Raw genomic sequence first — 15,232 nt, 5'->3', positions numbered from 1 at the left:
GGTACCAGACGCATTCACTTGTATGACCGTTAGACACTACACTGTGCAAAAACCTTTTAACTAGCATCAGTTGTGTGTATTTGTCTTCAAAAAGCAATGATTTTTGTCACTGCTGGCAAAAATAAGCAGCAAAACATTTTTAATTGTTTTGCTCAATAAGATTTCAAGCATTTAGGCTTAGAGATGGCAAAAGCGGGCAGGAGTGAAAATGAAACAATTTCACTACTACAAGTTAGGGACTACGTGGAATCTGAAAGTGTTGACAATCATCTTGAATGTAACAATGAAAATGAAGATTTGGAGGATGCAATCATCAATAGCATTTTATGAAGGCAGTTCATTATTTACATGAGGTTTCTGCATTGATTTTGTTAATCAAAAGAACACGGCAGCATACGCTGAATTCCTCCATCGATAACTATTCAGAAATAATACAGTTTTGTAGTACTGTTATAGTATTGCTAATGTTCCAGTTGTTCTGGATTTCATTTAAATACAGTACTATGTAAAAGTCTTGAGTACATATATATAGCTTTGCTGCCTAAGACCTTTGCACAGTACCGTCCTAATTTTATGTACTGCTACCGCAAAAGAAAAATCAAATTTCGTGACATAAGTGAGTAATGATAAACCTGATTCTGATATGGTCTCTATTGTGGACAGAGAGTGGGAAGGGGGCAGGGAGAGAGGAATCATGGATGAGAAATGGGGAAGGGTGAGGGGAGAGAATGGGAAGCACCAGAGGGACATCCTGTAATGATCAATAAACCCAATTGTTTAGAATCAAATTACCTTGCCTGGTGTCTCAGGGCAGAGTGTGTCTGCACCCGCATCAGCCCCCTGCCCCGGCACTCCTCCTCAGCTACCCCCTCCTGCGGTGGTCCACGCTCGCCATTCCCAACATCCGTTGCTCCTGCCAGATTTACAAACTCGCTCTCCATCCATGTTGACAAATACTGTAACGTGCAAGTCTTAGGCACCTTGGCAATATATATATGCCTAATACTTTTGCACAGTACTGTACATAATTTGTTACTCAGTATAGCAGTAGTTTGTCTTTTTAATATCTTTTTTACTATTTCCATGAAACTTCAGCTAATTGGACAAGCAGCTAATGGAGCCAAAATGTAAATGTAGCCCGATTATCTGTATTTGTTTTCTTGAGTTCATGCAAACAAATGTTGGGATGTGAACACAGACCAAGGGGTCTCTAGCCCTCGCACAGAAAACTTAACTGAGCACAAGCCGTACAGCTTATTTCTGTGCATTCTGCTCATGGTTAAGTTGAATGATTCTCAGAACCACTTGGAACCAGTCACTCATTCTTAATTCTCCCTCAACAACAGAATTTTGAAACAGTTTCAGTTGAGCATCTGCTTGTAATTCCATCTTGCCTTGAGCTTCCTTTTACTTCCTTAAGAAGCTATTACAAAGCAAAGCTCTAGTAAATACAAACACTTCAAAATCAATTCTGGCCACTATTAATATCCTACAGTGCTTCACAGTATATTCAAGTACAAACAAGGTAAGAAACAGAATTTTAACTCTGCTCATAATATTTTCTCTGCAATAAGTGCACATTGTTACACAATTGGGTTAGATGTTTATGACTGCTGCTGAGGTGCTTAGATTAGCAGATGGATTCCTGATATTCCCATCTATCAATGTAAATTGACTGTTTTTCTCATAGTTGTTAGAAAGTGAATGATCTGGTATCATTTATAAAAATGGTTCATAGATGTGAGTTTATTTATTCAGATTATCGGGCTGAATCGGCCCCTCAAGCCGCACTGCCCAGCAATCCCCAACTTAACACTAGCCTAATCACGCAATGGTTGGCACAGCACTTTACAGTACCAGTGACTCAGGTTCATTTTCCACCGCCGTCTGGAAGGAGTTTGTACATTCCCCCCATCACCATGTGGGTTTCTTCCAGGTGCTCCGGCTTCATCCCACAGTCCAAAAGATGTACCAGTTGGGAGGTCAGTTGGTCATTGTAAACTGTCCTCTGATTAGGCTTGGGTTAAGTTGGGGGCTGCTGGGCAGTGCAGCTTGAAGAGCTGGAAGGGCCTACTCCACGCTACCTAGACAGACCCATTGTCAGAAAGCTGGGAGACTGTGGAGTGGTGCAGAAGAGGAATGTTAAACACCAAAGGACATGCTTTTAAGGTTACAGGGTGGCAATGTGAGGAGCAAGTTTTTTTTGCACACCGGCAGTAGGTGCTCGAAACAGATTACCAAGTTTACCAGGGTAGTAGCGGAATCAGGCAGTTAAATAGAGCATGAGGCTTTTAGATAGGAAGGCGAATATGAAAGGATGGATAAGAAAGATGTATTTAGTATAAATTGTCATCAAGATTGGCACAACATTGTAGGCCGAATGGCATTGTTTTACTCTATAGTGCCTACACACCTCGTGATGTTCCAAAATACGCTGCAATCAGGATATTTTTTAAAATTGAATTCACACTTGTAAGTAGCCAAATGAGTTGCTGTTTTCAAATGAATTGAATTGATATTTAATCGGCTTTGTTCATGTGGGTTATTAATGGAGAATTTTAATTGGAAAAATAGTACCTCCTTTTCCTTCTAATGCAGTTTGTATATTTTGTACTTATCCAGGTGTGCACAAGGGGACACTGGCTGAATGTCTCACCAGAAAAACTGTGGCAACAATGCTTTGCTTCTCTGATGCTTAATTGAAGAAGCAATTTGCAAGGTTATTGGGAATGCAAAAATCAAAAAGCACTACAGCTGTTGCCTTGTGAAAAAGAAATGCTGGAACTATTCACCTCAGATAATATCAGAATCAAGTCAAGTTCTGATGAAAAAAAAATTATCCAGTTGAAATGTCAATGCTCTTCCTCTCTTCATAGATGCTTTTTGAATTACTAGGTATTCCCTACATTTTCATTTTGGTCCTGGAGTGGAATTTATACTGCTTTCTTGATGAGAACATCAATGGATTCAAACTGTACCATAGCACCAGAATTATTAAAGGCACTTGGGAATGATTAACAGATGAGCTTTCACCTGACACTGAAATGCTCCAGTAATGATTACTAATTTTTGCTTTAAAATTCCATTAGTTGTAAGAATGTCGGAAAGATGGGAGTAGGTCATATCTTTAATGTAGTGAATGGTTCTTGGGTTTCAACCTTGGGGATGCCCAGGGCGAACAGCACAAAACTGAGGAATGGCACAAGTTCACATTTCAGTGAACATAGTGATGAATTGGAGAAGAGACCATTAAAGTCATGAAATGGAGAGTGTGATATATAGTAATACAAGAAACTTTTTTCTACTGTTTCCAAATATGAAAAAACACTGAAAATTTTTTTCAGATATGGACGTCAAATTCTCTTCTTGGACCAACTTGAGAATAAACTGTGGCAGCAAACAGAAGTTCTTGGAAACCGCTTTACCAAAGCATGGAGCTATACTTTACATTAGATCACTGATAATCTCTAATGCCATCATCTCTACATTCAGTTTGTAAGGTACCTCAGTTACATAGTACACAGATGATTTTCATGCAGAATTTCGAAGTATTTCATGCAGAAGATGGTGAACATGTGCAACAGACAGTAGAGCAGGTGGTGCATGAAATTAAATATGTCAGAGAATAGCAACTGAGAATTAATTTCACAGCAATCCATTAAGTCTTTAGCTATCTCATATCTTCATATAACACAAATAATGATTACAGAACTACAATTATTATCCATGGTCCTTTGCCTCTAACCCTGCTGCAACTGGCTGTTAACAGATGCAAACACTTCTCTCATATCATCTCAGCCAAATGAAAGTCCCAAATAAGTGTCTGAACAAGTGAATTGTATATTTTCATTAGGAAACCAACAATACTTAAAGGAAGATCTTAATCACTGTGTGACAAGGGAGGGGGCATAAAGTTGAGGGAAAATTATTTTATGCTAACAGTGTCACTTCAGAAAGAATTACGTGGCATGAGGGGAGAGGTGAGCAGTCACTATGAGCAATCATTTTTGTTCAATGCCACAGGGCAAAGTGTGCCTTAGGATAATAATTCTGATGGCCTGGAGTATGTCCAGTGTGCATCTGTGCAGCACAAATTCAAGTCAAGCCAAATTGTGTTAATTTTGAAAAAAAAATTCTCATATTAATCCCATGTTTCTTCAAATCAAATGTGTAACTACAAGTTCTTCAAATCAAAGCTGTGGCAATGGAAACAAGCTCTGTCCTTAATGCAGTTCTACACAGGCCCCTCCCTCACTTCTTTTCCCAATGTTGACAATTGTAATGGTACTGCTTCCTGCACATGTAGAGAATTCAAACAACTCTTCACCTTTGCTGCCAATATCCATCTTTCCCTCATTTCCAAATGATCTGCAGCTGTCTTTGCTCTAGGTTAGTGATAAATTTCTCTGCTCATCAGCACTGTTAAGAATCTTGCCCTTAACAGAGTACTGTCTCTTTACATTTGAGAACACAAAATACTCTGCAGATGCTGGGGTCAAAGCAACACTCACAACATGCTGGAGGAACTCAGCAGGTCGGGCAGCAACTGTGGAAACAATCAGTTAACGTTTCGGGCCGGAACCTTGGCAAAGGAACCCTGAGTCCTGACGAAGGGTTCCCGCCTGAAATGTTGACTGATAGTTTCCACAGATGCTGCCTGACCTGCTGAGTTCCTCCAGCATGTTGTGAGTGTCTCTTTACATTTGACCTATCAAGGTGCAACACCTCACATTTGGATGGTTAAACTCCATCTATTTCTCCACTCTTGTCTGCAACTGATCTATATCCCACTGTATTCTTTGCCAGATTTCTAAGCTATCCATAACATCACCAATCTTTGTATCATCTGCAACCTTACTAATCCACCTATCTTTATTTTCATCCATGTGATTTATATACGTCATGAACAGATCCCTGCAGAACACCACAAACCACAGACCTCCAGCTAGAATAAGTCCCTTTGACCACTACCCACTGTCTTCTATGGACAAGCCAGTTCTGACTCCAAACGGCCAATTCACCAAGGATCCCATGCATCTTAATATTCTGGGTGAATATTACAGAAGGACCTTGTCAAATGTCTTACAAAATTTCATGTAAACAGCGTCCACACCTCTATCTTCATTAGTCACCCTCATCACCTCATTAAAAAGGAACTCCAAGTTAGTAAGATACAACTTGGCCTGCACAAAGCTATGCTGGTTCTCCCTATTTAGACCATGGTTTTCCAAATGCTCATGAACCCTATCCCTAAGAATTCTCTCCAGTAACTTTCTTACCACTGACATGAGACTCACTAGTCTGTAGTTTTCAGAATTATCCTTTGTTCCCTTTTTTTAATAATGGAACAACATTAGCTACTCACCATTCCTCTGGGACCTCAGGTGTGGCTAGAGAGGACACAAATATATTGGTCAGGGCCCCAGGAATCTCTTCTTATTTCTCTCCCAATAACCTGGGGTGCATCCCTTCATGCCCTGGGGACTTATCCATTTTAATGATCTTTAAGAGACCCAACACGACCTCCTTTTTTATCTTGAAACGCCCCATCATATCAATACACTCAGCACTGAGCTCCCTATCCTTCTCCTTGGTAAATACTGATGTAAAGTACTCATTAATGACCTCACCCACATCCTCCACATCCAAACGAATATTCCTCCCTTTATTCTTGAGTGGTCCTACCCTTTCCCAAGTTATCCTTTTGTTCTTGATGTATGTAAAGAATGTCTTGGGATTCTCTTTAATTCTACTTGCCAAGGACTTTTCATGGCTCTCCCAATTCCCTTCTTGAGTTCTTTTCTGGCTTCTTTATAATTCTCATGGGCCTCATTTGATTCTACCTTCCTAAGCTTTACACGCTTCTTTTTCTTCTTAACTAAATTCATCACCCCCCTCGATATCAAGGTTCCCTTACCATGCCATCCTTCTCCTTCCTTCTTACCGGAACATACCTGTCCTGAACTCTGTACAGTTGGTCTTTAAGCACCCTCCACATGTCAGATGTGGACTTGCCCTAAAACAGCTGTTCCCAATTAACTCTCCCTAGTTCCTGCCAGATACTCTCAATTTGCCCTGCACCAATTTAATACTCTCCCACAAGGTCCACACTTATCTATAGCTATCTTAAAACTTAAGAACTTGTGGTCACTGTTCTGTAACTGTTCACCCACTGCAAGGTCAATCACCTGGTCAGGCTCATTATCCAACCCCACGTCCAATATAACCCCTCCTCTTGTAGGACTATCGACATATTGATTTAAGAAACCCTCCTGGATGCACCTAACACATTCTGCCCCATCTAACCCACTTACACTAAGGTGTATAGGTGAATACACGCTGCATAAGAAATAAAATGAACGATCTTGAAAGTATGGCAAGTATGATGTTATGGCTATTTCTGAAACTTGGCTAAAAGATGGCTGTCATTGGAAACTGAACATCCAAGTAGCAGAAAGATAGGTTAGTAGGCAGAGGAGGTGGTATGGCCTTGTGTATAAGAAATAATATTAAATCATTAGAAAGGGATAACGTATGATAGGAAAGTGTAGAGTCTGTATGGGTTGAGTTAAGAAATGGCAAGGATAAAAGGAACCTAATGGCAGTTGTATACAGGCCTCCAAACAGCAGTTGGGATGTGGGTTACAAATTACAACAGGAGATAGAAAAGACGTGTCAGAAGGGCAATGTCATGATAATCGTTGGGGATTTTAACATGAAAGTGGATTGGGAAAACCAGGACAGTACTGGACCTTAAGAGAGAGAATTTGTAGAATGTCTAAGGGATGGCTTTTTACAACAGCGTGTTGTTGAGCCCACTAGGGGATTAGCTGTGCTGTATTGGGAGTTGTGCAATGATCCGGAGGTGATAAGAGAGCTTAAGGTTAAGGAACCCTTAGGGAACAGTGATCACAATATGATCGAGTTCACTTTGAAATTTGAGAAGGAGAAACTAAAGTCAGTTTTTCAGTGGAATAAAGGAAATTACAATGGCTTGAGAGGGGAACTGGGCAAGGTTGACTGGAAAGGGACACTAGCAGCAAAGCAGAAATGGCTGGAGTTTCTATGAAAAATAAAGGAAGTGCAAGACAGATATATTCTGTCTGGAAGAAGGTCACTACCGTGGCTAACAAGTGAAATCAGAGCCAAAGTAAAAGCAAAAGAGAGGGCATACAATGAAGGCAAAGCTAGTGGCAAGATTTTAAAATCTTGCAGAAGGAAACTAAGAAGGTCATTAGGAAGGAAAAGATGGATTATGAAAGGAAGCTGGCAACTAATGTCAAAGAAGATACTAAAAGCTTTTTTAAGTATATAAGAGGTAAAAAAAGATTTGAGGGTAGATACAGCAGTAATAGAAAATGACGCTGGAGATATTGTAATGAGAGACGCAGAGATGGCAGACGAACTGAATGCATATTTTGCACCAGTCTTCACAGTGGAAGACATCTGCAGTATACTGGACATTCTGGGAAATGAAGTACGTGCAGTGAAAATTACGACTGAGAAGGTGCTTAGGAAGCTTAATGGTCTGAGGGTGGATAAATCTCCTGGATCTGATGGAATGCACCCTCAGGTTCTGAAGGAAGTAGCTGGAGAGATTGTGGAGGCATTAACGATGATCTTTCAAGAATCGATAGGTTCTGGCATTGTACCGGATGACTGGAAAATTGCAAATGTTACTCTGCTATTTAAGAAGGATGGGAGGCAGCAGAAAGGAAACTACAGACCTGTTAGCCTGACATCAGTGGTTGGAAAGTTGTTGGAACCGATAGTTAGAGATGAGATTACGGAGTACCTGGAGGCACATGACAAGATGGGCCAAAGCCAGCACGGTTTTCTAAAAGGAAAATCCTGCCTGACTAACGAACTGCAGTTTTTTGAGGAAATTACAAGCAGGGTAGACAAAGGAGATGCAATGGATGTAGTATACTTGGATTTTAAGAAAGCCTTTGACAAGGTGCTGCACATGAGGCTGCTTAGCAAGATAAGAGCCCATGGAATTACAGGGAATTTACTAGCATGGGTGGAGCATTGGTTGGCAGAAAGCAGAGAGTGGGAATAAAGGGATCCTATTCTGGCTGGCTGCTGGTTACCAGTGGAGTTCCCCAGGGGTCAGTGTTGGGATGGCTGCTTTTTACGATGTACGTCAATGATTTGGACTATGGGACTAATGGATTTGCTGCTAAATATGCCGATGATACAAAGATAGGTGGAGAAGCGGGTAGTGTTGAGGAAACAGAGAACCTGCAGAGAGACTTAGATAGTTTAGGGGAATGGGCAAAGAAGTGGCAAATGAAATACAAAGTTGGAAAATGTATAGTCATGCACTTTGGTGGAAGAAATAAATGGGCAGACTATTATTTAAATAGAGAGAGAATTCAAAACACAGAGATGCGAAGGGACTTGAGAGTCCTTGTGCAGGATACCCTAAAGGTTAACCTCCAGGTTGAGTCGACGGTGAAGGTGGTGAATGTAATGTTGGCATTCATTTCCAGAGGTATGGAAATATAAGGGCAGGGATGTGATGTTGAGGCTCTATAAGGCACTCGTGAGCCCACACTTGGAGTATTGTGTGCAGTTTTTGGCTCCTTATTTTAGATGGGATATACTGGCATTGGAGAGGGTTCAGAGAAGATTCACGAGAATGATTCCAGGAATGAAAGGGAATGAACTTGGCAAAAGGGATATGGGAGGATCATGGGACAAGAGGCCTAGGGAGAATGAAAAGGGGGGGGGACCCAGAGGATGGGCAAGGGGTATAGTGAGAGGGACAGAGGGAGAAAAAGGAGAGAGAGAAAAAGAATGTGTGTATATAAATAAATAACAGATGGGGTATGTGGGGGAGGTGGGGCATTAACGGAAGTTAGAGAAGTGCCAAGTTAGAGAAGTTCATGCTATCAGGTTGGAGGCTACCCAGACGAAATAGAAGGTGTTGCCAATATAAGGATTGCCCTTTTGCCAATCACCTGTCCAGCTCTTAGCTCTGTCCCTCCCCCTCCTGTCTTCTCCTATCATTTTGGATCTCCATCTCCCCCTCCCCCTCCCCCTTTCAAATCTCTTACTAGCTCTTCTTTCAGTTAGTCCTGACGAAGGGTCTCAGCCCGAAATGTTGACTGTACCTCTTCCTAGAGAAGCTGCCTGGCCTGCTGTGTTCACCAGCAACTTTTATGTGTGTCCCAAATAAATCCTGGCTTTTTCTCAATTAGCTTTTGTTCTTTAAGAGTTGGCCCAAATAAGCAGCTGCTCCGTTTAACCAATGGCCCAATTAACTGGAATCCATTGTGTTGTAGAAATTAACAGAGGGTCTGCTGAAGGTGAACTGCATATAGATGAGGTTTGCCCTATATATAGTCAATAATCTGGTTTATTCCACAAAAAAAAGTTTAAACTGCAGTGGTTGAAGAAAATCAAGCTGGTGCAAAAGTGGGTGTAACAACTACATCCAAAGTGTCAGCTGTAAAGCAGTGAGTGATCTTAATATGCAGGACAAAGTGCCCAACTTAAAAGGAAAGATGCCTGTGTATGGGTTTGACAAAATCCAGAATCACAATCAGGCAGTATTTTTCCACTTGGCATTGTACGCAGGACTGTAACATTCAAACTACACTGACGCCCTGGTGTTGCTCTGAGAATTGGAACAGAGGCAGCTCTGTTACTCCTGGTTTTCAGCTCACTGAAGCCTCAACCCATCCGAGTAGGTGATTGGCATTTCTCAATCATTTTTTCCTCCTGTCTTACTAACCATTTAAATTAACACAGATCTCTGTTGTTGTCATTTTGTGCATTGTTGACTGGTCCATTTTATCATTTTGCTGCGATTAATTAAGGTACAATGGTTAGGGTCGACACTTGCTGCTCACTTCCATGGTATGTCGTGATTTTTGTTTGAAATTTGGTCTTGGAAGTTTGACAAATGTGAGCTCAATAAGCTTGCTCTAGTGGGCACAACAGATACAGAGCTTTACAGCTTTAAAACTGGCCATTTGGCCCACTGCCCATGCTGATCCATTGAGCACTATTTTGTATTTATTCTGTCTTAAATCATGTTATTTTCCGGACATTCCCATCAGTTCCTCCTACATTCTACCACTCATATATGTCGCCAGGGACAATTTACAGTTGTCAATTAACCTACAAAAGTTCACAAAACCATTAGACATTGGAGCAGAATCAGGCCATTCAGCCCATCGAGCCTGCTCTGCCATTCCATCATAGCTGATCCCAGATCGCACTCAACCCCATGCACCCGCATTCTCACCATATCCTTTTATACTCTGATTAATCACCATATCCTTTCACACCCTGATTAATCACCTTATCCTTTCACACCCTGATTAATCACCATATCCTTTCATACCCTGATTAATCAGGAAACTATCAACTTCCGCCTTAGATATACTTGTGGACTTGGCCTCTACCACAGTTTGTGGCAGAATATTCCACAGATTCACCGTTCTCTGGCTAAAAAAAAATCCTCTACACCTCTGTTCTAAAAGGTCACCCCTCAATTTTGAGGCCGTGCCCTGTACTTCTGGATACCCCCACTAGAAGAAGCAACCCCTCCACATCCACCTTTTCTAGTCCTTTCAATATTTGGTAGGTTTCAATGAGTTTCTCCCCCCTCCCCCCGCATTCTTTTAAATTTTTAGTGAGCACAGGCCCAAAGCTGCCTAACGGTCCTCATATGTTAACCCCTTCGTTCCTGGAATCATCCTCATGAACCCCCTCTGGACTCTCTCCAATGACATTACATCCTTTCTGAGATATGAGGCCCAAAACTGTTGACAATACTCCAAGTGCGGCCTGACTAGTGTCTTATAAATCCTCAGCATTATCTTCTTGCATTCCCGACTATTCTATTCCCCTTGAAATAAATGCCAGCATTGTATTTGCCTTCTTTGCCAGAGACTCAACCTGTAAATTAACCTTCTGGGAGTCTTGCATGAGGATTCCTAAGTCCCTCAGCACCTCTGATATTTGAAGCTTCTCCCCATTTACATAAAAGTCCGCACTATTGTACTTTTTACCAAAATGCACTTTTTTACATTTCCCAACACTGTATTCCATCTGCCACCCTTTTTAGTCATAGTCATAGTCATACTTTATTGATCCCGGGGGAAATTGGTTTTCGTTACAGTTGCACCATAAATAATTAAATAGTAATAAAACCATAAATAATTAAATAGTAATATGTAAATTATTGCATATTACAATCTTTGCCTATTCTTCCAATTGTGTTGCTTCCTCAGCACTACCTATCTCTCCACCTGTCTTCGTATCATCTGCAAACTTTGCCACAAAGCCATCAATTCCATTGACTAAATCATTGACAAACAATATGAAAAGTAGCGGTCCCAATACAGATCCCTGAGGAACACCACTAGTCATTGGCAGCTAACGAGAAAAGGCCCCTTTATTCCTACTTGCTGCCTCCTGCCTGTCAGCCAATCCTCTTTCCATGCCGATATCTTTCCTGTAATGCCATAAAGATTTTATCTTGTTAAGCAGCCTCATGTGTTGCAACTTATCAAATGCCTTCTAAAAATCCAAGTACATGGCATCCACTGCTTCTTGTTTGTCCATCCTGCTTGTTACTTCCTTGAAGAACTATAACAGATTTGTCAGATTTGTCATTTCTCTTTACAGAAACCATGCTGACGTTGACTTATTTTATTAGTAGTCTCCAAGTACCCGAAACCTCATTCTTAATAGTAGATTCCAATGCTTTCCCAACCACTGAGTTAGGCTAACTGACCTATAATTTCCTTGCTTTTGCTTCCTCCCTTCTTAAAGAGTGGGGTGACGTTTGCAATTTTCTAGTCCTCCAGGACCATGCCAGAATCAAGAGATTCTCGAAAGATCATGACTAATACATCCATTATCTTTTCAGCAACCCTTTTCAGGACTCTGGGATGTAGTCCATGTGATCCAGGTGACTTATCCACCTTAAGTCTCCTTACTGTTTTTGGGATGTGGAAGGAAAGTGGAATATCCAGTGGAAATCCCATGTGATCATAGACAATGTGTAAGCTCTGCACAGACAGCTCCTGAAATTGAACCTGGGTCACTGGAGCTCAGTTAGCTGTGTCACTGTGCTACCCATTCTTGCTTCGACTATGTGGAACCATCTTCGTTGATGAAATCCAATAGATCCATGATGATGATGACGACGACGATGACTTTAACACCATGAGTTAGAAGTTGCACTGAGTTTAGGCATTGCAGCATAGCGTGCACCTGAACCTTTGCAGGAAGCAGAGATCTCAGGGCAGATGATAGATGAGGGAATCTTGAATGTAAGCTCCTGGTTGCCACCCGCTACAACTCTTCTTCACATTCCCATTCCGATATGTCCATACATGGCCTGCTCTACTGCCATGATGAGGCTAAGCTCAGGTTGAAGGAGCAACACCTCATATATCTTCTAGGTAGTCTCTAGCCTCTTGGTATGAACACAGAATTCTCCAACTTCCAGTAATTCCCTCCCCCTTCCTTCCCCTCTCCCTATTTCACTCTGCCCCCTCCCCTAGCTGCCCATCACCTCCCTCATGGTTCCGCCTCCTTCTACTACCCATTGTGTTTTCCCCTATTCCTTCTTCACCTTTCCTGCCTAACCCCTCCCTGCTTCCCCTCCCCCACCCCTTTATCTTTCCCCTTACTGGTTTTTCACCTGGAACCTACCAGCCTTCTCCTTCCCACCCTCCCCCCACCTTCTTTATAGGGCCTCTGCCCCTTCCCTCTTCAGTCCTGATGAAGGGTTCGGCCCGAAACGTTGACTGATCATTTCCACAGATGCTGCCCGACCTGCTGAGTTCTTCCAGCGTGTTGTGAGTGTTGCTTTGACCCCAGCATCTGCAGAGTATTTTGTGTTTGAGAAATATAATGACTCTCCTGATTAAACTAAGATTCAGAGGAACTATTCACTTTTATGGAGGGCTAACTTCCTAGCCTTAAGTGTCTTCGACAAAATGTTGTGCTCTTGGTGACAACAGAGCCTCCAATCGTTAAGTGAAGTCTTGTCCTCAAAATATCCTTGAAAAGTTTAACAGCTGTCAAATCACTGCTCTGGCATTGGTAGTTTGAGGTTTTCACTATGATGGCATTCATGAGGCTGTATAAATTGTATGCATGAAGGTAATATAATCACATGTACAATGCAAAAGGTGGAGCTACTCCTGTCACAAGGGTCTCAGTGGCTTTCATTTTGCTGATAAATAGAAGCAGGTCATTGATATCAACATGTGGATTGTAGAAATTCTAAACTTGTGGTCAAGCCACAAACTGCATCTTCACAACTGGATGTCAAAAGGGAACAGCTTTTTGGACCCCAGGACAGGTTCCACAGCATCATTGATTTTAGAGTGCTTCTAGGATTGTAAATAATAAAGCAAGTGGGAAAGTAAGTTAAATTTTAAAATTATTTTTATTCTTATAATGTTTTAGCTAATTTAGCTAGTTTTATTTTGAAATCACTTTCTGATAATTATTTACTTCATTTTCTTCGGTTAATAAATATTTGAATCAGCACTTGTCTGCCCTAGGGTCAATCATTAGGCCGTTATTGCAGGCAGATGCCTCACCCACTACAGGTTTTCCCTCTTCAGCCACCATCATTGTGCATAGCCTCATGCTTCACAGTCAGGCAAATGTTGATGACAGTATAATAAAATGCTTATAGCCGTTACAGCTGCCAATATTACACTTGAGAGGAAAGCTTTCAGGCTTCACCAATGTTTTATACAACTTCAACATACCATCCTACCTCCTGTATTTAATATTTTGATTTATGAAGGCCAATATGCCTTAAGCTTTCTTTATGACTCTGTCCATCTGTGACAACATTTTCAATGAATTATGGATCTGCATTCCCAGATCCCTTTATTCCACCGCAATCCTCAGTGCCCTACCGTTCACCGTGTAAGACCTACCCTGGTTGATTCCACTGAAGTGCAACACCTTTCATCATTAAATTCCTTCTGCCATTTTTCAGCCCGTTTTTTTTCCAGCAGGTTCAGATCCTGCTGCAAGCTCTGGTGATCTTCCTCACCCATAATCTTGGTGTTATCCACAAATTTGCGGATCCAATTAACCATATTATCATTCAAATCATTGATACAGATGACAAACACCAACGATCCTATCATTGATCCCTGTGGCATTCCACTAGTCACAGGCCTCCAGTCAAAGAGGCAACATCTACCACTCTCTGTGGCTTCTTCCATAAAGCCAATGTCTAATCTAGTTGGCTATCTTACCTTGAATGCCAAACGACTGAACCTTCTTGACCAACCTCCCATGTGGGACCTTGTCAAAGACCTTGCTAATGTCCATATAGACAACATCCAGTGCCTTGCCGTCATCAATTTTCCAGGTAACTTCCTCGACAAACTACATGCTTGGTCATTTTCGAGTCATTTTAGTTTCTTGGCTGATCTTTCAAATCTCAATGATAATACCTGGCCTGGAGGAGGTTTGGTGGCAAATTCCTAGTCCAAGAATTCTGTTTTTGTTTATTTAAGCTTTTTTTCTTAAAGATGTAAAATTTAAAAGGAGTGGCAGATTTAAAAGGAACAAAGCCTCATAGAGCGGGCAGCGTAGTTTGCGGGCGGCGGAGTGAGCCGGGAGCAGAGTGAAGACTTAAGGGCTTCGGCTCACCGGGCTTAGGCGGAAGCGGGCGAGGCGAGTAAGGTTTGACATTCATTTTCTGTTGCTATTTGAGGAGAGGGGCATTATGACTGTGAGGGCAGTTTGCTGTTCTCGGTGTCGGATGTGGGAGGCCCTGGAGTCTCCAAGCCTCCCGGACGTCTACATCTGCGCCAAGTGCATCGAGATGCAGCTCCTAAGGGACCGCATTACGGAACTGGAGCTGCAGCTCGATGACCTTCGTCTGGTCAGGGAGAGCGAGGAGGTGATAGAGAGGAGTGGAAGGCAGGTGGTCACGCCGGGGCCACGGGAGGCAGACAAGTGGGTCACGGTTAGGAAGGGGAAGGGGAAAAGTCAGGTGATGGGGAGTACCCCGGTGGCTATGCCCCTTAACAACAGGTACTCCTGTTTGAGTACTGTTGGGGGGGACAGCTTACCCGGGGGAAGCGACAGTGGCCGTGCCTCCGGCACAGAGTCTGGCCCTGTAGCTCAGAAGGGTAGGGCAAGGAAGAGGAGGGCAGTTGTGATAGGGGACTCGATAGTAAGGGGGTCAGATAGGCGATTCTGTGGACACAGTCCAGAGACCCGG

General features: G+C 42.2%; 1 protein-coding gene across 7 annotated transcripts in view; it reads left to right on the top strand.

The window, feature by feature from the left end:
* Window positions 1-15,232, top strand: part of LOC134351833 (myosin phosphatase Rho-interacting protein-like) — a 313,354-nt gene that overhangs the window by 86,757 nt on the left and 211,365 nt on the right. The window contains exon 1 of one of the 7 annotated variants that reach the window (XM_063058606.1): window positions 3,071-3,500. The exons of the other annotated variants lie outside the window; for them this stretch is intronic. Within the exon in view, the coding sequence (XP_062914676.1) occupies window positions 3,471-3,500 (30 nt within the window). The 5' untranslated portion in view covers window positions 3,071-3,470. Of the gene's footprint in view, window positions 1-3,070; window positions 3,501-15,232 lie in introns of those variants that run through there. 7 annotated transcript variants of the gene reach the window in all.

The sequence above is a fragment of the Mobula hypostoma genome, chromosome 9 (assembly GCF_963921235.1).
Source record: "Mobula hypostoma chromosome 9, sMobHyp1.1, whole genome shotgun sequence".
NCBI lineage: Eukaryota > Metazoa > Chordata > Chondrichthyes > Myliobatiformes > Myliobatidae > Mobula > Mobula hypostoma.
This window is presented reverse-complemented; position numbering and strand designations above follow the sequence as displayed.